The sequence below is a fragment of the Lynx rufus genome, unplaced genomic scaffold, assembly GCF_022079265.1.
Source record: "Lynx rufus isolate CCGP_SWC_20201006 ecotype Redwood Valley unplaced genomic scaffold, mLynRuf1.p SCAF_17, whole genome shotgun sequence".
Taxonomy (NCBI): Eukaryota; Metazoa; Chordata; class Mammalia; order Carnivora; family Felidae; genus Lynx; species Lynx rufus.
This window is the reverse complement of record NW_025814831.1, coordinates 43722049-43746762: the sequence shown is the minus strand read 5'-3', so window position 1 is coordinate 43746762 and position 24714 is coordinate 43722049. Positions and strand designations below refer to the sequence as shown.

The 24714-nt window shown below is 41.8% G+C and overlaps 1 protein-coding gene across 2 annotated transcripts in view; it reads right to left on the bottom strand.

Annotated features, from left to right (window-relative positions):
* Positions 1–3350: 3350 nt before the first annotated feature.
* The window catches only part of SLC35F4 (solute carrier family 35 member F4), a 304255-nt gene continuing 282891 nt past the window's right edge, over positions 3351–24714 (bottom strand). Inside the window, exons 5-9 of one of the 2 annotated variants that reach the window (XM_047079584.1) lie at positions 23156–23375; positions 12666–12791; positions 10473–10665; positions 6801–6890; positions 3351–3763 (exon numbers count right to left, since the gene is read on the bottom strand). In XM_047079584.1, the coding sequence (XP_046935540.1) occupies positions 3522–3763; positions 6801–6890; positions 10473–10665; positions 12666–12791; positions 23156–23375 (871 nt within the window). In that variant the 3' untranslated portion in view covers positions 3351–3521. The remainder of the gene's footprint in view (positions 3764–6800; positions 6891–10472; positions 10666–12665; positions 12792–23155; positions 23376–24714) is intronic. The other variant, XM_047079585.1, reaches the window with a different exon arrangement.

The window sequence follows — 24714 nt, the reverse complement described above, 5'->3', positions numbered from 1 at the left end:
GAAAGTTCTGTCAGACAGTGCTGCTCTAGAGGCAGGCAGAGGCTGGTTGGTGATGACCTAACATAATACCCTACTTCAGAGCCAGAGGTAGAACTTAATAATTTTTGAATGAATAAATGAATGAATACCATAACGGAACTGTTTTCTTCATATAGACTAAGCTAATTACGGTGATCAGTCATAGGTCGAATTAGTGCTTTCCAGGGTAGGTGACTCCATTTTTCAAAGTGAATCATCAAAAACTGCAAAACAACTCATTTCTTAAACATGTCAAAATGCAATTTTAAATGTCATGCTAAGTAATGGCAAGATGCTGGAGTGGGTTAGTCAGTGATTACTGCTATTTAACAGTAATTTAAAAACAAGGCAAGAGCAATGTTTGTACCAATATGGCATCCAAATAGTCAAAACCAACTCTACTTAGATAATGAATTAATTCATATGTATTAATAATGTATTTCATTTATTTTATACCATTTTTCATGGAGTTTAAAACGAGTCATAGTTATTATGTTAGTTAATATCATGCCATCTGTCTACACCAGAAGACTGGCATTGCCTTTTCAAAAAATGACAGAGAAATGACAAAAAAAAATAACATTTTCATTTACCATGATGCTCAGCAGGTGTGATATCCTGAGTCCCCGTTTCTTGCCCTGCGATTGTCTCACCTATATTTTGGCGGGGGGGCACTTGAATAAAAAAAGAATAGTAAAACAGATGTTTGGCTTCTTATACTAAACTTCTCCGAAAGTGCAGATTATCTTACATTGCTATATGCTTTAACCAGCCTCTTTGGGAAGAAGTGCCTTTGAGCAATTCAGCAAGTTGGTATTTTGTGGCATCATTTAATCCCTTATGTTCCTTACTTTAACCAATCTCATCTGGAAAAAAAAGCCTTAACTACGATTGATCTAATACAGTTTGAGGGAGGGGCATACGTCCAGGGTAAAGCAACCCATTTATTTACTTATTGAATGTTTGCAAGTGCCAGACATGTGCTAGGAACCCAATGATGACTGGCACACAGTCCCGGCTCTCAAGGATCTCCTGGCCTACTGGGAACTCAGGCCAGTAGACTGGTCATTACCACAGAGGGTGACCAGTACTATAATAGGAGTAAGCAGAGTATTCTTAGGAAGCCACGTTGTTCAGCTTGGGGGAAAAGAAAAGATTTGCTGGGAAAATAGAAATAAATCATGTCATGATGCCTAGGTAATGGTTAGTCAGATGATGAGAGAGGCAAAGAGAATACAAGAAAGAGAGCACGTCTTGGTTGAAGAATTACAGGAAGTTGTAGTGTCGCTAAAGCACAGATTCAAGGGGCCACAGTTGGGTGGTATGGTGGAATGAGGCTCCAGGGCTGTGCTGTCCAATATGGTAGCCAATAGCCACAGGTGGCGATTTAAATTTCATTTCAAATCAATTAACAGTCAATAAAATTAGAAATGCAGTCCCTGAATGACACTAGCCATATTTAAAGAGCTCAATAGCCACTGTGGCTACTGCGTTGCACGTGCAGATATAGAATATTTTCATCATCACAGAAGTTCTGTTGGATGGTGCTTCTGTAGAGGTAGACAGGGGCCAGTCAGCAACCAACTCTGGATGAACTCTGAATGACACGCAAAGGTACTTGGAGCTTATACTGAGAACAGTAAGATGCCATTGAAGTGTGTGTGTGTGTGTGTGTGTGTGTGTGTGTGTGTGTGTGTGTTTATATTTATTGATTGATTTTGAGAGAGAGGGAGCACATGCATATTGGTGGGGAGGGGCAGAGAGAGAGAATCACAAGCAGGCTCTGAGCTGTCAGTGCAGAGCCCAAAGTGGGGCTTGATTTCATGAATCATGAGATCATGAACCTGAGCTGAAATCAAGAGTTGGACCCTTAACCGACTGAGCCACCCAGGTGCTCCACAACTGAAATGTTTTATACAGGAGAGTAGAATGATCACATTTATTTATTAAAAGTCACTCTGTGGGGGCATAAAAGGAATTAGAGAGAAGCAAGACTTGGAGTTCGACCAGTGCATAGAGAGACTCTTTCATTCATTACAGAAAGAGATGATGAGGGGCTAGAATAGATGGCATAGTAAGGAAGTGTATGGAGTCTAGAAATATTAAGAAAGAGAATCAGCAGGACTTACAGTTTAGATGTGGAGGGTGAGGAAGGCAGAGGTTAATGTTCATCCTTGCTTGGGCAGCTGGCTAATGATGGCACCATTAACCTCGACAGGGAACAAGGGAGAAGGAATAGATCTGGAGAAGAGAGATGATAAATTCAGCTTTGTTCTTGAATTTGAAGTCAACAATGAGGCATCCAAGTGAGCTCACAGAAGGCATTTCGGAAGTCAGATCTGAAGGTCAGGGGACAAATCTGGGCTGGAGATAAAGATTTTTAAGCCAACACTGCATGGATGACATTTGAAGCCCAAGGAGTAGGTGAGATCTCTGAGGGAGAGAGTATGGAATGAGATGCTAAGAAGGCCAAAGACTGAACACTGAGTGAGGAGACCAGCCTCGGAAGAGGTGCCCAGAAAAGCAGCTGGTGAGGCAAAAAGAGAATGAGGAAACTGTATGGGATTCAAGTAAAGAGGATATTTCAGGAAAAAGGAGTGATCATCATGTCAAGTGCTGTAGAGATGTCCTCTCTGTAATCCCTGTGCCATTTTAAAATGTCTACCTCATATCAGACATACAGTGAAACCTTGGTTTGTGAACATAATTTGTTCCAGAAACATGCTGGTAATCCAAAGTGCTTGTATATCAAAGTGAATTTCAAGAACCATTGGTTCAGTTGTGATCATGTGACGTTCAGTGTCACATACTACTCGCGTTGCAAGGCATCGATTGTTTATCAAGTTAAAATTTATTAGAAATGTTTGCTCATCTGCAGAACACTCGCAGAACAAGTTAATTGCAATCCAAGGCTTTACTGTATTTGTAACCACTCTTATTCTCTGTACTTCTCTAAGCACACTGGAAGTACACACTAAGTCTTCTATATTTTCATGTTCATTTTTCCCAGAGTAGGTCTTGCATATAGAAGGTGCTCTTTTGTTAGTCGTCTAATTATTTTCCAGCCTTAAAATTTGAGGCTTTTATTGGACTTAAATATATATAAAGTGTGTATCCTTTTCATGTGTTTTCCTCTTACATCATTTTCTCTGATTGAATGAAAATGTCTTAGTTCCTGGTGAGGGTAAGGTCACGATAAACTCATAACTTAGTAAAATCTCATGTTTTCAGGAAATTTTTCAAATTGGGGGGGAGGGGACAATTCCCTCTGAAACAGAAGAAACAGAACTAAGATGGATGTGTTTTCATAAAAAATTTTTATTATGATCATTTACACCAGTTCCTTGATAAGCATATAAATGTAAACTTTTATCATTGGCATTGTTTCACATATGACTTATCCAAATTCAGAGTTAATATTGTCATTTGAGTGTACCGGTAGTGAGAAAATTTTATTATATTCACAGAATATACATACACGTGCATTCGAAATGGGTCCCTCGTTAAGCCAGTGGTATAGACACTGTCCCATTGGCCCTGCTTCTGCTCCGCAGATGTACATTGGAATCAGTAATGTCGTCCACATGCTCCTCGCTCTTCTTTTCCTTCAGGCTATTGATGAATCTGAGGGTAATTTCATCCCACTCCTCTGGCAAGAGCATCAGCAGAAACCCAATGCAGATGATGATCGTAGCGGCCAGGCGGACAACATTGAATATCACCTCCTGCTTCAGGAGATCCACAGCTAGGGAAGAAAAATCAAGTCGCAGTTTATGACTGTTTCGAAGCTTCTTTGAAAGCAAATGACCAAAGTCGTTGCTATTTCTAGAAATTTCTTTCTTTAATTTTTTAAAATTTGATGGGGGGGGAGGTGAGGGGCAGAGAGAGAGAGAGAGAGAGAGAGAGAGAGAGAATCTTAAGCAGGTTCCGTACTGAATTCAGAGTGCAATGACAGGCTTGATTCCATGACCCTGCGATTATGACCTGAGCCAAAATCAAGAGTCGGACACTCAACCGACTGAGCCCCCGCCCCAAGGTGCACCAACTACTTCTAGAAATTTCTGAAGTCTCCCTTGTTCTTTCAAGCTCGTCTTTCCTTTCTCTATATCATATTGTTCCCTTTGTTTGCATTCTGTTCCTTCTCTCTAAATCAGACTCATCTTTCAAGGCTCATGTCATCTCATTTAATTACAACTCTGCAGTTTTTATTTCTTGAAACTTTTCTTCTGTGTCCCTTCACACTTCTCCAGTTTCATTGGCCGCTGAAGATTTTTTCAAATGAGCAAAGCTTTTTAATATATACGCCTTTACACATGCTGTTCTTAAAAATTTTTAATTGAGGTGGAATTCCTATCAATTAAAATTAACTATTTTTTTTAAAGCTTACTTATTTACTTTGAGAAGAGAAAGAGAGGGAGAGAGAGCGTGCATGTGCGTGAGCACCTGTGAGGTGGAGGGGAATCAAAGAAGGAGAGGCAGAATCCCAAGCAGGCTCCACACTGTCAGCACAGAACCTGATGTGGGGCTTGATCTCACAAAGCATGAGATCATGACCTGAGCTGAGATCAAGAGTCAGATGCTCAACTGACTGAGGCACCCAAGCACCCCTAAAATTAACTCTTTTCTTTTCTTTTCTTTTCTTTTCTTTTCTTTTCTTTTCTTTTCTTTTTATTCATGTTTGAAAGAGAGCACAAGCAGGGGTGGGGTGGAAAGAGAGGGGGACACAGAATCAGAAGCAGGCTCCAGGCTTCGAGCTGTCAGCACAGAGCCCAGCGTGGGGCTCGAACCCACATACCGCAAGATCATGACCTGAGCCGAAGTCGACGCTCAACCGACTGAGCCACCCAGGCGCCCCTAAAATTAACTATTTTAAAATGAATTTAGTGGTATTTTGTACATTCACAATGTTGTACAACCACCACCTTCATCTGGTTCCAAAACATCTCCATCACTTCAAAGTAAAACCCGTTAAGGGGCGCCTGGGTGGCTCAGTGGGTTAAGCGTTCGACTTCGGCTCAGGTCATGATCTCTCAGTTTGTGGGTTGGAGCCCTGCCTCGGGCTCTGTGCTAACAGCTCAGAGCCTGGGGCCTGCTTCCGATTCAGTGTCTCCCTCTCTCTCTGCCCCTCCCCCGCTTGTGCTCTGTCTCTATCAAAAGTAAATAAACGTAAAAAAAGAAATTAGAATCCGTTACCCATTTGTTTTGGGAATGGGAATCTGCTGTCTGTTTGGGAATCTGCTGTTTGTTTCCATGGATTTCCCCATTTTAGGGATTTTGTATAAAGGCATCTTTTTGTGTGTGGTTTCTTTCACTTAACGTGAAGTTTTTGAGGTTCAACCATGTGGTAGCATGTATCCATACTTCGTGCCCTTTTATGGTTGAATGATGCCCCATTGTATCACAACTTGCTTATCAATTCATCTGTTGATGGACGTTTGGGTGCTTTCACCTTTTGGCCATTGTGAGTATGCTGCAATGACCATTCATTTACAAGCATATTTTTGAGTCCCTGTTTTCAGTTTTTCGGCACACATAGCTAGCAGCGGAATTGTCAGTCGTACATGTTGTGCTTTGTACAAGCAATGCCCTTTCCTTCTCATATCCACACCATCCAGCTAATGTCTCCATTAGCTCTCCCTTTTGGCTTCTAGCAGGAAGCTGGCTGGATGCCCTTCCTGGGTGCTCTCAGAGCCTGCATTACATACATTCCTCTATCAAAGCAATTCTGTCTCTACATCATATCTACTCAATTCCTTTGGTCTCCCTGTCTCCACCACATGGTCTTGAAAGCAGACAGTGTGTCTTATTCAGGATCTATCACCAGCGTTAGGCACAGTTCCTGGAACATCCTAAGTGCTCAGCGATGCTTTATTGAATGAATGAATCCCTGGATGAATGAATGATCTTCCATGATAACTCCACTCCTTTCTGATATTTCTTTCCTCTGAATATCTTATAGTCCCAACAGTCTGTCTCACACAATTTGGCACTTACTAACAAATGGTACGTGGAGTTGTAAGTTATTTCATACACATCGGTCTTACTTTCCAAATTCAGTGAAAGTTCCTTTGGGAATGTCCAGGGTGTTTTGTTGTTGTTGTTTCTTTTACAGTCTTGCGCAAAGTAAGTGCTCAGTGAACACTTGCTGATTGTCCTGGGGGCAAAGAAAGCTGGGTACCCGAGACTTGGAAAAATAGAATTTTACAGTTGGAAGGACTGTACAGTCTTCCAAATCACTCACTTTCATTACTTGTTCCACTGACAGCTTTCACTAAAAGATTACTCTGGAAAAACAGCTTCTCTTCTCATCCCTGAAGTGAGTCAAATTGCCTTTTCATGTATCTGTTCCAGAGGGCCATCTGCTCTGCCCCCAGGAGAAGCTTCTGCAGCTCCCCATGGATAGTCTGATGGGGAGCCAACACCCTGTACATTTCCTACACTTTCATTAGTGACGTTTACTTGAGAGTCCTATGCTGGGATGCCTTTTGTTTCCATAGGACTTCCTCTAAAAATACCACAAAATTAGGTTGTCAGGGAGATTACATGAAACCCAAATGATACATTTGGTGTTTAATTCTAAAAGCACGACCAAGAAAAAACAGTGTTTATAGCTGCAAATTTTAAATCTGCTGCATAGTTATTCTGTTGTCTGCCACCTTCATGATATTTAAAAACATCTTCCCAGGCAAAGGACATAATTCACAATTGCTCGAAGAAACAACTCGGGGTGTAAAAGGAACATGAGCAGAGACTTATTTGCACATGTCAAATCACGCCAGTACCTGCATTTCCAGGAACGCTGAGCACTGTCCCAATGGAGATCAGGATTGGGTATGTCAGCACCACGCCGACATTCACCAGGATGTTGAAGGCTGTAAAATAATGGAGGATACAGAGGATGAAAGGAAATTGACACGCTGGGCTCTTTCCTTCTTAACATAATAGAACCGATGTTTTTGCTAAACGTGCCTTCTAAACTTGTCCTCACCTTTGGTCAATTAATCCTCTAATTTGGGAGATGGATGTAGGAGTTTCTCGATTGAAGTAGTCCTATTCTTTTTTCTCCTCTGCCACCTTGGCTGCCTGATGGCAAAGGGTGTGCGAAGCAATTGCAAAGCAGTGAAATAACCAATTCACTCCACCGCTTATTAGCACTATAAAGGTAGGTTGGGGCCAGCCAGAGGTTGAAAGCAGACTACTGATTGAAGTTTGGGCTTTCTCCCTTTAATGCTTTGCTCTATTATGCCATATTCCTGGATAACTAACAGGCTCTAGTGTTACTACCTAAAGGAAGATCTATCCAAGGATGGCCTATGCTGTTTTGTTCCCTCTCTCTTGCAGTGGGCATCAGGCAGGCAAACAAAAGTGTATTCTGTGTAATGCACAGAACCTCAGGGACCCTTTCCGCATCCCAATTTGTGCACAGACTACCCAGGGGCAGGTCTGCAGAACCAAAGGAAGGTATAACTAGATACATTTAATTAATATCTTTGGGTCCTTTTAGTAAAATATAAAATCGGTTAAAATAATCCTCTACCTCCCACAAAAATGATCAAAACTCTAGGTTTTCAAAAGAAAAACAATGATAAGCCACATAGAACTGTTTTCATAGATTTCAATCCGGTGTTTGTTTTAGGGTTGAGAGAGGTGAGTGTTAACAACTACAAATTTGTCCTCAGTTCAGAGAGATCTCTATGTAACTGACTCAACCATGTTGCCTGTATCTCTATAGAACCAAAGATGGTTCTAGAGCCACTCCAGTCAGGACAGCGTTTACTCTTCCATTGCTATCTATAATGCTTGCTTTAATTAAACCCACTAACTTGGTTCTCTGGAGTCACTTGGTAGTTAGAGACAGTGGGTTTGACTTTCATAAAACTTGGACTCCTTCATAGTTACCATACAAGAGTAGTGGCAGTCAAGGCGGAGGACCTTCCTATGTTAATAACTGCTCCTCCTTCCTGGCATAGCCACAATGGGAATGACTATTCCAGTACCTCCACTCTCTCCTCAGACTCGGGGAATAAAATATAGCACATTCTAGCAGGTCAGGAATTAGTTAAATTCTACACAGACGCTGCTGAACTCCTGAACTGCAATTTTTTTTGGCTGAACTGGATATTTCAGCAGATTGAAAGTATTGGTATTTGGGTGAGAACTGAGTCCTGCTCACTCAGCAAGAAGGAGGTGGTTTCACCAAAATGCGTGGTCTGTTTCTAATTTGTTCTTTAGGTAGCACACTTACTTTTCTGCCACCCTAAGGACAAGAATATATAAGTCAGTATGTTATCTGCAGCATGGGGCCCAGCCCAAGTTTAAGTGGGACTCAGACGTATCAGGTAAATTTGGGTGAAGGCATTCCCTGGCAGATAGGCCCAACTGTGAGAAGGAAGGAGGCACAGTGAGCCTAGGCGAATAAAAGCTGTAGTTACGGGCAATGTGGACGGGTCAGAGGACCACCTGCTGTTCGTCCAGCCCAGCTCCAACCAGGTCATATCTGGTTACTATGGAGAAGAGAGGGATCGAAACAAAAACTTAAGAACAGGAGCCAGGTGGCTCAATCAGTTAAGCATCTTGATTTCGGCGCAGCTCATGATCTCACAGTTCATGAGTTCAAGCCCTGCATCTGGCTCTGCGCTGACAGTGCGGAGCCTGCTTGGGATTCATTCATTCTCTCCCCCTCCCCATCTCTCTCTCTCTCTCCCTGTCTTTCTGCCCCAACCCCGCTCATGCTGTCTCTCTCTCAAAATAAGTGAACTTTTTTTTTTTTTTTTTAAAGAAGAAGAACAGAATCAGTGAAGTTTGTAAAACACCTGGGGTGTGTAACACTGTCAGGAGAGAGGCTATCGCCTCATTTTGTCACAGAGCAGCTTTGGCACAGGGAGGACTGCAGGGCACTGGGGAAGGGCTGGGTGGAGCAGCTCTAGTTCCGGGTGATGCTCTACCCTGTGGAGTCTGGAGACCATGTTGCTTGCTTGGTGGAGACCTGGTATCCTGCCGGCCTGGGTGATACCCAGCCTGGCCGGGCTTGTGTAGAAGCATGTGTTAGACATGCCAAGGGATATGTGTTGGTGAAGGGCAACTTGGCAGCAAGCTGGAGATATGTGTACACAGCTGGGGCCAAGAGTCAGTGAAATTTAGATTATGACTGTTCCCAGCTAGATTGTTTTGGGCCGGGAAATTATCTCGGCACTTTTAATTAGGATGCTTGGGTCTTATGGGAACACTGCTATTGATTTCTACTTAATTTAGCAGAGGTTATGGAAGGTCGTGACTCCACATTTTTGGACTTCAGAAGTAAAATTCAAAGGACCAACATGACTGATCGTTCTCTTATCTAAGACCTCCCCTTAGGGGCCTGGGCCAAAGTAGACCCAGTGTCTATGTGGGAATGAAAACCAGGTCATGTTTGTCTCCTGGGAGTTATAGTGCTGCTTCAGATTTTGTCACCTTGACAAAGAAGGTCAGCTGAGGGTTGGCAGATGTCCTGCAGGTCAAGTGCGGTGGGTCAGTGGGGACTAGATGGAGGGGGCTGTCCTTAGGAAGGGTGAGGAGAGAGGAGCAGGATGAAAGCGATTTGGTTCTGAGTAAGGGGACACTGAGTCATTTAGCGGTTGCTGTTGTTCAACTGCTTGGGGCGGGAAGAGCAGGCTTGTTATTTTTCGGGTTCCTCTTAAGTCCAGTGACAGAAGCAACACAGCTAGAAAGTGGGAGCCCCCTGGTTGCTCAGGTGAAGCAGACCACCTTGAGTTTGGGGAGTTTTGAGAGAGAACATTAAAAAGTTCAAGTCAATTGGCCATTGACTAGGCACAGCCTCCTTAGCAGGGAGACCAAGTCTAATTCTGCCTTCTCCTCTTGCCTGCTGAGGGCTTCCGATCTCAAATTCATTCTCCACACACAGCCAGCCTGTGTGTGACTAAAATGTAGATGTGCGCCTGTCACCTCTGCTTAAAGACCATTAAGTGGATTTTAAATCTACTCCCCTCAATAGCTTTCCAGGCCCTTCATGACCTGCTTCCTTCCAGATGTCATCTTCTTCCTTCCTCCCCATTCTTCCTGTACTTGGTGCGTCAGCCATTTTGATCCATTCTGAGTTCCTTGAATACACCATCTGTTCTTTCCCTCTGCCTGATGCACCGTGATCCACCTGGGACACGGTAACATCATACAATATATCATGAAGGATGGACAAGGCTGCTTTAAGACCAGTGGTGATCAGAGTGCCCTGGGCCTCCAGCTCACGTCTTAACCCATGGGAGGTATACCGGTTGAACAGCTCTGATCTAATCAAGCAATAGCCTGCAGAGGACCTTCTAACCATTAACCAACCTTAGATAAATTTGGAAAATAGAGGACAAAGGCTCCCAAGGGAATAGCCCTATTATGATCATTCATCTATCCAAGGAAAGGTCAAGTGACATAGGGAATGGAAGGCAAAACCTGGAGCCACTTACCCAGCCACAGCCCGGCCATCCCACAGAGATAGCCCCACGGCAGAGCTGCAAATGAGGACCAGTGTTCCACCTTGGTGAAATACAGGACGACCGGGGTGAAAGAGATGAAGATTAAATTGAAGAAACCCAACGTGGAGACAAAGTGTGCCGCTTCACCAAAGTTGGCACTTCCGAGAAACATCTTAAACAAAACCTGGATTGGGAGAGAAACCCCTTAGCCACACAGTTAGAGACTTCGCCAGAGCAGAAAGGCAGGTTCTACACAGTGAGCTAACCAGCCCAGAGTTTACCCTCTATTTCTCCTTATCCCACCACCTCCATGGCACAAAATGGACTGTGAATAAGTGATTAAAATGCCCTGCAGTCTTCACATGAAACAGCAAATGCCATAAAATGAACTCCTCGTGCTGTTGGAAACTGCTGCAAGTCCTGTACTCTGTTAGCACCACCCTCAGTTACGGGTATAGGGTGAATGGTAAATAAGAGTGCACAGGAGCCCAGGAGAATCTAGGATTGAGATGCCATCAATTCTTCCCGTCAGGCATGGGATGCATTTTACCCTTATTTCGACAGATACTGAAAACTAAATTAGACAGAGAGAGCCTGTCATTATATTGTTGAGAGAATAATAATGGTGCCTTGGATTTATAAGCACTTTCCTCTCTGAGCTTAAAACACGTGCACAAATACTGTGTTTATTCTCCAGATTAAAGCTATTTTTTTTTTTCTGGATATAAATCTGTGTACAGGGGAAGAAGATAGCAAGGAGATGTCAATGGCTACCATCAAGTTATGTTGGGCTGAGGAGGGGCTGGGCCTCTAGTCCATACTTCCTGACTTTATAACCCTTCTGCTTCCTATGTGAATCCTCAAACAATGTCAAATGGAGCAGATCTTTCCGATGGTGCCCATATGGTTTTATGCATGTCAGCATATATTACCACTCCCAGAACGAACACCCCTGTAGCATGGTCAGGAGAATTGTCTCCATGAGATAGCCATCCCAGTGACACCGCAATTCCAGGCATGCTTTTAATGTCAACTGGACTTATTATTTTTGCTCATGAGAGACTTAAGAGGACTTGACCACGTGCTGTTCTTTGGTCACATCAGACACCTCAGTGGGGTCTCAGTTGGGGGCAAGTTAGACGCCAATGGCAATTGAGTGAAAACTTGTCAAGCTTGTCACAGAATCAGTGGGCCAGGAAATGTCAATATGGAAATAGACTCCGTGTCTTCAGAGCCGCGGTGTTGGCAAATAATCAGAACAGGCATCCAGGAGGGATGCAAAGGGCGTTTTCTGCTTTTCACAGAGAATCTTCTCATTGAAACACCAAGAGAGGTGAAAGTGGAACAGTGCTTTAGCTACAACCCGAAAGCAGGCTCTGACAAGTGGAGCTTTGGGGATAACCTTTTAGATCTGCTCTCTCAGTCCTTGCTTCTGAAGTCAGGGGCAATGACTATAATAGATTTTCCACGGATGGCAGGCGGCTCCAGTGGAGAAGGAGTGGTAAGTACATAGTGCAGACCAGGAGTATCCATCAGAGAGGAAAGGACGTCCTTCATTTCGCTAATAACCGGAGTTCCTGTGGCTTGGGGTTAATACATGGCAGTCGACTCTCAAGTGACAGCTTGTTTGTTCTTTTTAACACCTCATTGGAGTTAAAATAAGGACAGTGGTAGTTAAAGTAAAGAAATTTAAGAGCAGAATGGTCTTTCTCAGCCCCCGCTGCAACCAGTTGATTTCTGAGGGGCAGAGGCAGGGAGCATGGGCTTTGGAGGTGGCCAGTGGGAATTTAAATCTTGCTATCACTTGCCATCTGTATGGCCTTGGGCAAGTTATTTAATCTTTTTATTATTATTATTATTATTATTTATTTTTATTTTTTATTTTTTTAAACTTACATCCAAATTAGTCAGCATATAGTGCAACAATGATTTCACGAGTACTCCTGAAATCAAGTTATTTAATCTTTTAAACCTCCGTTTCCTCATCTGGAAAGTGGGGATAAGTACCTGTGGCTCACAAGGGTGAGTTAACACAGGTGAAAATTTCTGGCAAGTACTCAGTAAATGGTACTTATTCTTATTTAAGCCACATTTCCCCCCCCCTCTAGCCAAGATTTTCTTTGTCCTGCCTTCTTTTATGACTTAAGTCTAAGCTATGACTACACAAAAAAGTGCACGACATACCTTGTATAATGCAGACGTAGAGGCTGAACCCACTGCAAAGGCCACTCCTATGATCGAATCAGTGTGGAAATTATCTGCATATGCCATCATGACGATGCCGGTAATGGCCATTATTGCGGCAACTATCTGTCAAATAGAATGCAAAGGAATTAAAAAAAATTGATGCCTCCATATCTCAGAGCAAGCCATTGAAGACTTCATGAGAGTTGCTAAATGCCTCCTCAAACCCAATTACCTCTTGTACGTCGCTGTTTCAATGCGAGAAGGGTCAGTATTAACAAGAAATCAGTATGCTCCTGAGACATCCAGGCAGAGAATATAAAAGCTGCTCCCATTCTAATTAAGGGTTAGTAATTTTAGTGTAATTTTTTCGCTCAACTTCCCAGAGATTAATATCCGTGTTGGCGAAATGAATTTCACAGGAAATCACTCCAGAGCATTTTCGTCTATACTGTATGCTTTTTCTTCAAAACAATTCAGCATACATTTTAATGAGCTCCTTGGATCAATGCATGGTTTTGAAGATCGACACATAACCAGGACTTGATTAGGGAGACCTAACATTGATGCAGCTAAGAGGCAAAATTTAAGCCACGGGGCGGGGAGCGGGGGGGAAAGGAAAGCAAATCATCTCTTATAGTGATTTACAAGGAGTGGGCAGAGTTTTCACTGGTACTTGGAATGTCAAAGGGAGACTAGTTCTTCCTTCTTTTTACGTGCGAATTAAACCACAAAAAAGATAATTTCATCTCATTACTCTAGATCATTAACCGCACAAATTTGATTGAAATCATAATGGTACGATATTTCGATAGGATGCTTGAAATATTCAAAACAGGAGTCCACTCCCTTAGTGAAATGCTGATTTACATCTGTTTCTTAAATGATCTTGAACTGATTCTGCTGGAAAACATTTCAAAGGTATAGTAAACAGTAAAATAACAGGCCCTGGAATAGGAAACAATACGTCATTTCCTTGTGAAATAGTCTCACTCACTTTTAAATCAAGATGCAACTTTGCGAGAAATTTATAGGTTACGTGGCAGTTAATTTTGTTAGGTTTCAGTTCTGAGTATTCCCAAGTAAATCACTTCCTCCGTAGATAGCTTTTCCACGTATGTGGGGTTTTTTTTTGGCCCTTCTGAATATTAGTGAATTATTTATTTGCAACAAAATGTAGATCTTCAACATGTAACCATAGACTTGCTCCAGGCCAGCGCGGAGTATGGTGGCGATGACACGTTATCGTTTAGATGATGCTAAAGCAATTCTTTTGTTAATGACCACGAGAAGCAAGTGCACTGTTGGTTTCAGACCTAGCTTCATACTAAAGCATCTTTTATGAAAAACAGCAGGAGTACTTGAGAACAGACGCTGACATGTCAGCAGTGAAAAACCGTCTTCATAAAGCGTTTTTCCGGGAGGCTGCTTGATGGGAGGCGTTTCTCTTGCTGAGTGAATATCGTGTTCTCTAAAGCTCCCAGGCATGTGTTCTAGTTAGACCATGCCTCAAACTATAGGGAATAGAATCTAATACACACACCATGAGATGTCAAGGAAATTTTCCAAACAAGAAGTAATAGACTCATAAATAAACATGGTGTAGGGGTTATCTAGACTTAGAAATTGTGTGAGCGTTATCATTTTCTTTGATTTGGGGATTTATAGTTCAGCCAAGGACTTGCAACAATCCTTTGGGCAGTCTGATTTCAGACAAATGAAAAGTCATGTTAGACACTGGCATTTTGTTTTTGTTTGTGTGTTTAAATAATATTCATGGGTCGAAGTCTTCAGGTGCACAAGTAGATTTCCCTCATAAGACTGAATTTGCAGGACAATAAATCTGAATTGGTATTTGTTTTCTTTCGGCCAAGCATCAGTTGTGTTTTCTTGTTCACATCAAGATGGGATTAATAGAATACAGTGTTAATTGTAATTAACTTTAACTTTGTCACTTTAACTGTAACTGTAACTGTCACTTTAACATGATGTACTGTTTCATATTTAAAATTATCAAAATTATTGTATAATCCATAATATTTGGGTTTAGGCAACTGTGTATAATATATAATTCTGAGTTTAGGGAATTATGAACACAAACAGCCTATACAAAATAAAACAGAACATAAAAACACTGTCTGGAAAGTGATGAACATTTAACACTAATCACCCCCCGGCTACGACTTCAGTTAGGAGCACTTCCTTTTCTGAGTCAGCCTTTAGTAAAAATATATATGCTTAGTATGTCTACTATAAGTATTCCCAAGATAGAAATTGGGTATGGAGAAAGATGATAAATTTTATAGCAATTCAAAATTATAACTATGATGGGCCTCTTAAAGGTCTCCATTACATTTTATATTCAAGTGCTTGTGGAAATATTAGCCAGACCACTTAAATTGACATTATCAATTACACCAGTGTTTCTTTCAATTGCTTTCATGGAGAGAAGCATTTTTCATGTCGCAGGGCTGGACAGTGTGGTTAGTTACATTCTACAAGCATGAAAATCTGAATATTTGAGATGTTAGAAAAATTCTTTTCTATGGTATGAACAGTAATTGATAGGTTATATAGGTTTGCTGTGGGGGGGAGAAGATAAGCTAAATTATTTTCCACATTTTTTTACTTAAATCTCACAGCTAAGAGAACATTTTCCGTGGCTGCGTTTTAAGAAATGTTCAATGTGCTTCTTATCTACAGAGTTGGAACTAAAGGACGAGAGCTCAGCTAATCTAGGAAATGCAGGAAAATGCTGGATGGAAGGCTCAGTGGAGTGGTCATGCGGATGCTCCCACAGTGGCTCTCCTTGGCACCACTGGTTAATTGCAGAATAAATACTATTCAAATTTCCAGAGAACAAATAGCCTCAGCACAGATCTGAGTCTCAGACATCTTCAGAATTCACCAGTTATCAAGGAAGGATGAATAGTCTATTCTTTTGAATAAAAGACATAAAATGACTCTTCTCGGGCTCAGGACACTGGAAATGTGCCTGCAGAAAGCCAGTGCCTTAAATACTGTGTCGGAAATGCGCGTGTGTGCACATCCACATGGTGACAGCCACAAAAATGCCTTTGAGCCCATTAGCATCCGTATGAGGGACGCTTCTGCTGAAAACACACCATTTCATGGCAGCACATGTTTGGCTTCAGAAAAACGTGGCTCTCCTCACAATCTATTCCAGTTCCAGCCCTCTAGCCAACCAGACTTGTTCTGAATAAGACAGAAAACGCACCACTGCCACGACCTGAATCTGCTTTGGGTGAGAATGTTAGTAACCATAATGACCATAAAACTGCCAATGCCTCAGTTTCAACTTTGGAAACCTCTCAGTCCCCTCACATCATGGTGTGCCCATCTTGGGTGGGGGGTGGGGAGGGGAGTACCCTGTGGAAAAGAATTTATTTAGTCCATTTTCCCAGCCTACCTCTTCAGGGACATTTCTTCCTGAGCCAGCTACCTTCCTTTGCAGGCTCAGCCCCCTGTGAGAGCCTCCCATCAACTTTCAGGGCTGATCAGAGGGGGACCATGAGGCTGTTTGAGTGTGTTCCTAAAGCCCAAAGATGGATTTCGAGTAAACATTTGATACTCTCACCGTGGTATATACCACATGCGACCCTGCAGGAAAGCTACGTTTCTGTCATCTTTCAAAGAATTCGTAGATGAATAGCTAGAGATAAAAGCCAGAGAAGCATCTGGCTTTTGACTGTTTTTATTTCCCTGTATCGTCATTTCTTTCCTTTTTCGTCTCGGGCCCTCAAAAACCACAGGCGTCTGGCCCTTCTCTTGATCTCCGTGAGGGTTTACCAGCCTCATTACTTCGCTGTGTTTCTCATTGACAAAATGGCTTCCAGAATTATTATTTGAGTAACAGTATCAGTTCTTCTAGGGTTCAGGGTATTGAGATGAAGCTTTAATTGCTTCTCTTTCTAATTGCAACTGGAATAGCTTTCCTCAAGTTGCCTTGTGGTTAACTCTGTTTCTAAGGCTGGGTGAGCATGGAGGCGTTTCACTGGCTCACGACGGACCCCTGAATCCCGAGACTACAGCAGCCTCTAGAATGGAGGGCCTCAAAGCGACACTGCTGGCAGGACTGTTCTCAAGTTCGAGACTAAAGGTCGGCAGCTGAAGGTGGGTTACACGTTAATAGCTTGGCCAGTGAGACCTGCACTGATGATCATCCTTGTCCTCTCTGAGTACATTTTCTTTCTTTCTATCTTTTAAAAAAATGTTTCTTTTTTACTTATTTTTGAGAGAGAATGTGTGAATGCAGGGAAGGGGCAGAAAGAGGAGAGCACAGAGGATCCAAAGCAGGCTCTGTGCTGACAGCAGAGAGCCTGATGAGGGGCTTCCCAACCTGCGAGATCATGACCTGAGTCGAAGTTGGATGCTTAACCCACGGAGCCACCCAGGCTCCCCAATAGAGTCCATTTTCAAGGAACTGGGACTATGCAGAATCCTTCAACTTGTCCGCATGCTACATTTAAGGTTCCATGAAGGTGAACCATCTGTTTTACTCAGATCCCGTGAAATTGGACAAGAGTTGAAGTGTGAGAAATGAAAGAGGTGGGCAGTATATAGCTGTACAGATTGTGTGTGTGTGTGTGTGTGTGTGTGAGGGTGGAGGGTGCCTGGGGACAGGTCCAACCCAAGGAGTTCAGAGCCCCAAACCAAGACTCCCACGCTCCACCCCCCTACACACACATCTATTTTTATATGAATAAAATCTGTCTGAAAATGATCTCAAAGGGAGACCAGGATGGAAAAGAAAGAAAGAAATGCCAGATGGAAAGACCTAACAGGCACATGTGGAGACTAGAGTAGATCTGTTGATGACATCTTGTTAAGGGGTTACGGATTCCTTGTGTGCATAAAATTGGAGAGCCATTCCACCTCATCTTTTTCCTCTGTATTCACAAATTCTTCTCCTGCCAGGAGGGGGATGAAAAGGATGAGCCCAGCTACGCATCCTCTGGTGCCTCCTCCAGGAAGCATGAAGGTTCTGGGTAGAAGATTCTGCACTGCACGTGAATGTACAGCTACTGCATCAATGTCAACCAAAGGCAAGATGTAAACAAAAGGTTATCTTGAATCTTATCTAAATATGTAATATTGGCACGAATCAGTACGAGCTCACCTCCAGGGCCCTGATTTAGGGCACTCTGGAGCCCAGTTTGAATTTGGAGAACTGCAGGTTGAGCAATGAAAGATTCAGTTTAACTGACATACTCCAGTCGGTCCTTGGCGGATCTTGGAAAGTGTCCAAACGAGGCACAGTTTGGAAAGTTAACTGCATAGGGACCCAATTACAGCTAGGAAATATGTGGGTGTCAAACTGAGGAGACACAAATTCATTTCCTGAATCTGCTAAGGAAGTTTGGGGTCTGCTGAACCATTTACCACTGACCAATTTTCTCCCTACGTTCAAGGAAATTTAAAAATGAAAGAAAATTTTCAATCAATAATATAAAACGTAAAGGAGGGACAAGATCTGAAAGAAAGAGTTTCAACTTTCCAGTCTGACATTTACTTTTCAAATTTGAGTGAAACTGATACCAGAGACAGAGAAGAAAACCCCCAACCAGTGGCTCATTTTCTTTGAGGAGAACCTTTTTTTATTAATGCAATTTCTTTGGTTTTCATGAATTTAAGAACCGTAGCTAAACAAGACAGGTTCTTGAAGATGAGAACCTGGCAGGTTCCTCAAAGCTGAAAGAGCTGAATTCTCACCAATAGTTGTGCAATTAAAAAAGAAAGATCTTTTTAAAAAGTTTACTAATTTTCATGGGATGATCATATATCAGCCGTAAGCAACTGGTCATGAAAGGGTTTTTAACACAACAATGTTGACCAGCAAACTGGCTGAAATGATTTTATGAAAGAAATATAATTGTACAACAAAATTACCTTTCCATCTGTAATTCAAATAATATTCCAAAAAAACACAAAATATTAAGTTATTCATAATATGTAATTAATTTTTCTGTGAGCATTGCTATTTCTAGCCAATTAGTGCTCCAGAGAAACACATATTTACTGGTTTTACAACTTAAAGCATCCTTCTTTCTGTCCATGGTGTCATATTTTAAAATGTTTATTTCTTTTGAGAGAGAGAGTGAGTGGCTGTGAGGGGGGGGAGGGGCAGAGAGAGGCAGGGAGAAAATCTCAAATGGGATCCCACTGTCAGTACAGAGCCCAATGCGGGGCTTGATCCCACAAACCATGGCATCATGACCTGAGCCGAAATCGAGAGACACTTAACTGACTGAGTCACCCAGGCGCCCACATGGTATCATTTTTGATGTGAAAAATAGAAGTAGGAAATGTGATCATCTTAAATGTGATCATTCTTGGGGTCAAATGAAAATTATCCAAAAACTGTCAATTTGTAAACCACTGAAGCCTCAGAATGAATCAAAAATACACATTTTAATCTGATGACTGAGAGCACCACTTTCAGGGGCACCTGGGTGGCTCAGTCGGTTAAGCCTCTGACTTTGGCTCAGGTCAGGTCATAATCTCACCATTCATGGGTTCGAGCCCCACGTCAGGCTCTGTGCTGTCAGCTCAGAGCCTGTAGCCTGCTTTGGATTCTGCGTCTCCCTTTCTCTCTGCCCCTCCCCTGCTCATACTCTGTGTGTCTGTCTCCCTCAAAAATAAATAAACATAAAACATTTTTTTAAAAAGAAAGCAACACTTTATAAAAAAAAGAGAATAGTCTAAGCGGAGTGGCTTTTGCAGGCCATGCTTTGATTACTTATGGACATAGGCAATAAAAACTACATTTATGTTGTCAGTATTCGAATTGCCCTCTTTTAATTTCTCAAATGACCCAATTATACATGTTCTCAATATGTCTCATGAAAAAAAGAATGGCTGATACTGTCAAAAGGCAAAATGCTGAATATGTTTTGGTTCTTCTCATATTCCATGACCTGATTATGGGCATCATTAAAATTACACCTTGGCATGACATTAAACACTTCCTAATGTTTCACAGTGAGGAGTGAAGCATTTCCTGTCATTTAAGAAGAAAAACATGTGACTTCTACCAGCATGCTTGACATTGTTTACCATTTTGCCATCTATGATATCTTAATTTATGTATATAAATGTATGTGTATATTTATTAACAAGTGCTCATTGGCTATTTAACATTTTTTTTTCTATTGGGTCTTATTACTTACAGAGGCTGTATTAGTTTCCTGAGGCTGCTGTAACAAATTACCACAAACCTGGTGACTAAAAACAACAGAAATTTATTTTCTCACAGTTCTGGAGGCCAGAAGTTCACAATCCAGCACACCCATGCTCCCAGCGGCAGCTCTAGGAGAGAAAGCATCCCTTGGCTCTTCCAGGTTCTGGTAGCTTCCCTGGCTTTCCTGGGCTTGTGGCCACAGCACTCCAATCTCTGTCTGGTCACATTGCCTTCTCCTCTTCTGTGTGTCTGTCCTGTGTGTATGTCTTTTATAAGGATATCTGTTATAAGGATATCTGTTACTGGAATTAGGGCCACCTAAATACTCTAGGATGATCTCCTCTTTCTAAATCCTTATGTTAATTGTGCCTGCAAAGTGTTTTCAACAATAGCCAAATTATGGAAAGAACCCAAATGTCCATCAACTAATGGATAAAGAAGACATGGTTTATACATACAATAGAATACTACTTGGCAATGAGAAAGAATGAAATCACGCCATTTCATGATTCCATGGAACTGGAAGGTATTATGCTAAGTGAGATAAGTCAGAAAGATAGATATCATATGTTTTCACTCAAATGTGGACCTTGAGACTCTTAACAGAAGACCATGGGGGAAGGGAAGGGGAAAAAATAGTTACAAAGAGAAGAAGGGAGGCAAAACATAAGAGACTCATAAATACAGAGAACAAACTGAGGGCAGATGGGGGCAGGGAGAGGGGAAAATGGGTGATGGGCATTGAGGAGGGCACTTGTTGGGATGAGCATTGGGTGTTGTATGTAAGTAATGAACCATGGGAATCTACCCCAAAATTCAGGAGCACCCTTTACACACTATATATATGTTAGCCAACTTGACAATAAATCATATTCAAAAAAATAAAAATACAAAATGAAAAAGAAAAAATAATTACGCCTTCAAATAAGGTCACATTCATAAGGACTGGGGATGAAGGTGTGGGCACCTTATTGAGGACCATCATTGAACCCACTATAGATGCCAATTTATTTTTAATTTTTTATTTGAGAGAGAGAGAGAGAGAGAGAGAGAATCTTAAGCAGACTCCACGCTTAGTGCAGAGCCTAATGTGGGGCTTGATCCATGGGCTGATCATGACCTGAGCCAAAATCAAGAGTTGGATACTCAACCGACTGGGCCACTCAGGTGCCCCTATAGATGCCAATTTTAAAATGGCAATGGTTTGTTGCCTCTTGGCAGATTTCCTAAATCTTTGGTTTAAATATAAGTTACACAGCTGAGTTTTTTTTTTTTTTTTTTTAACTCTCAAACACAGAACCTCTTTTGATAGGACATCTTGCATCAGTTAAGTTCCATGGTTAAATGCATTAATTCACTCTAAAACAACTGATTTTTCTCACTGGTAACTCTGATAGTGAATGTACTGATTCCCTTTGCGTATTTAGATGCCATTGAAAAGGCAAAAAAAGACCCTATATCTCCTCTCTTTCCCCTTCTTCTGACAAGGCCTTCCAAACTCTCATGGATAATCCATGATGCTAGCAAATAGAAGAGAGACAGTCCTCGTAAACATGAATTTATTTACTATATCCTCAAATATCTACTGAGCTCCATTTTGTCCCCTGCATTATTCTAGGTATTCGAGATAGAGGCAGAGCTGGCTTCATGGGCATATGGCCTGTGCAGATGCATAGGGCTTCATGATTAGAAGGACCTCGCCCTTGGTTTCATGCTCTGTTGTTGCTGTCTTAAAATTATTGATAATGTTTTAAAGAGTGATCCCTGTGTTTGCTTCCACACTAGGTCCCACGAATTATATAGCCCATCCTGAATGGGGCAGCAAGCAGTGCAGGGAAGGTCCCCGCTCTCCAGGATTTGTCAGGGTACCTGATGGTAGGCAGCCAGCACGGGTGCTCGATGTGCAAAAACACGATGCTAAGCTTTCTGGATGTCAAATCTAAGATTGGCTGGCGGAGAGTGTCGTACCATATCTGGGTATACTCTAATGCATCCTGGACTGATTCAGAGTTTATCTTATCTTCTTCTTTTATTTATTTTTTATTTTTTATTATTTTGGGAGAGCACAGGTGGGGGAGGGGCAGAGAGAGGGGTACAGAGGATCTGAAGCAGGCTCTGTGCTGATAGGCTGACAGCAGTGAGTCCGATGTGGGGCTCAAACTCATGGACCGTGAGATCATGACCTGAGCCGAAGTCAACCTACAGAGCCACCCGGTTGCCCCTCTCATTTTGTCTTCTGTAGCTTTCTACTTCTCGTTCATGTCAAGCTTCCATTCTGAATTTCTGAGTAGCATCTCCCAAGACATAATCAGAATTTTCTATTAAAAAGAAGTTTTAAGGGTTAATGGCTGTCATCAACTCTCTAATATTAATTTCAGCAATTAGGGGGACAAGGACCCTGGGATCATTGCAGTAAGAACAATATTTTGATAGCAAAATATGTTTCACATCCAGTCTTGGACATCTCTTTCAGAGAAGAATTGTGTGATGATTATCTTCTGGGAAAAGGCTTTTCATTTCATTTCTACTCTTTCTAAAGAATTATTTTCTCAATATTTTCATCATGGTGGCATTCCAGATACATGAATGAGATCTGGCTCCTGAAACCCCCATGACTTTCCATCAATCTAACAGAACAAGCATGCAAGATAAAATCTTTTAAGAAGTCCATATCACTTCTGAAAGGAATAAACTCAGAACTGAAGTGGTTGGTGGAAGTTTAATACAGTTCAATTGAGGATCTGTACCCCAAAGTACAAGTTGGTGCTTTTCGTTCCATTTCTGGATTAGTCACGCTAGATATATAGCCACTTTTAACAGCATTGTGCCATTACCAGTGACTTTAATTACTGTTTGGTAACCTTATCTACTTACACCAATGTTAATTAAATCCATCTTGGGCTGGGGGGAGGGAAAGCATGAGGGAATTGTCCCAACGTATGGTGACTGAAAAAAAAAAAAATCATAATCTTTGTTGTGACTAATTTTCCCAGACCCCTTCACCCTGAGGATAGAAGGAGTTGGTCACACCATTAATTCTAAAAAAAGAACTTATCTTCTCTGTTTTAGTGCCTCCTGTCGAAATCAGCCGACTGCCCAAGGGAGACCATCTCTGTCTTTTCATGATATTGTAACTGCCTGGGTGTTCTAATGCATCTTCAAATTCTAATTTGTACTCAGAACCAATGGGGAAAGTTTTACAGAAATTTCATGAAACAAAGCAGCACTCCTGATGCCAAGGATCTACAATTACGGGTGGCCTCACACATTGAATCAAGTGTGCCATTACCCTCACTCCCATGAACCTGTCTTTCAGCACGATCCACGACAGCAAGAAGACAAAGGCTTTGTTACAACAGAACAGAGCAGAGACATCCGTGGCTGTCAACTTCTTTAAAGCCAGTAAATACAGGTAATTAGTCAAAGTCCATAGAATAGAAAAGGGAGCAGTTCTTTTAAGGAAGAGCTTCAATGTCAGACCATCTTCACCAAAAATCCGACTGCATTCCCTAGGAAAGAAAAAAAGGTTGTCAGGTATTAATTGTGACATACTTTGTGTTGTCTAACTCTTGACGGTCATTTTCTGGCAAGAGCACAAACGCCAATGCCCATCATGCATCTGTGGAACTTATTGAACCCAGGCCTCCCATCTCTGGGCCACTACAGGGGCAGAGGGTTCCATGGAAAAGACCCCATGTCTCTCCAGGCGCAGAGCGAAGGCCCTTTCCTATCTAGATATTCTCTCGAGATGGCTGGGACAGCATTCTGCTGCTGAACATTCTCAGAGAAGCCTGGAGAAACAGGGCAATGAGTCATTTTCAGAGTTACTGTTAGAAGAGAGAGAAGGTTCTTTCCCAATGGGCAAATGCAATAGGACCAGGAGGGTCGCTACTGTGTGAACAGGTATAGACAACTTGCAGCTTCACATATGGTGGAGAGCCACACACAGTTTGGAATTTTATTTTTCCTAAAAGACTATGCCTCTTCCTTATGTTTCTGCCCAGTTGAATAATTTGTTTTTCCTCTAGCATTTTTAAGACAGGAAAAAAAAAAAATGAAGGAAGGTTCTGTGATGACCTCCAAATGGTAAAATAAATAAATAATCAAATGCAAGCTGTATTTATATACACACAATTGGCTGTTTTGGAGGAATTACATGAATTTAATTGTATAAAAATAATCAGTTCCGTTAAATCTTTGATTTGATTTCTCTTTGCTTATTTTTTTTATGTTTATTTTTGAGAAAGAGACAGACATAGCGTGAGTGGGGCAGGGGCAGAGAGAGAGAGAGAGAGAGAGGGAGGGAGACACAGAATCCCAAGCATGCTTTAGGTTCTGAGCCGTCAGTACAGAGCCCAACACGGGGTTCAAACCCACGAACTGTGAGATCATTACCTGAGCCAAAGTCAGATGCTTAACCAACTGAGCCACCCAGGCACCACTATTTGATGATTAAACCAAGGTGCCATTTCAATCAAAACATTCAAACTAGTGATACAGACAAGCAATAATGATATGATAGAAAAACTTTGACTATGGACTGAAAATAGGCTTGCCATTGGGATAACTCAGATTTATTTTTTTTTTATTCAGTTCATGAACATCCAAGAATTTACTGGGCAACTATAATGTTCCAGGAAGTGTTTTCAAGAGTAGCATAAATATCTTGTTTAAGCAACAAGTTCCTAATGTTTGCATGGTTATAATGAAATTACGCGGTTCTAGTTGGTTATTAGCATTAGTTTTTCTTCTAAGTTTTTCTGAAGAGAAACAGTTGTGCCTCAAAGTATTGCAAACCAAAGTAATCTCTAGCCAATGTCTGCCTCACACGCATGAAGCAACTTACTC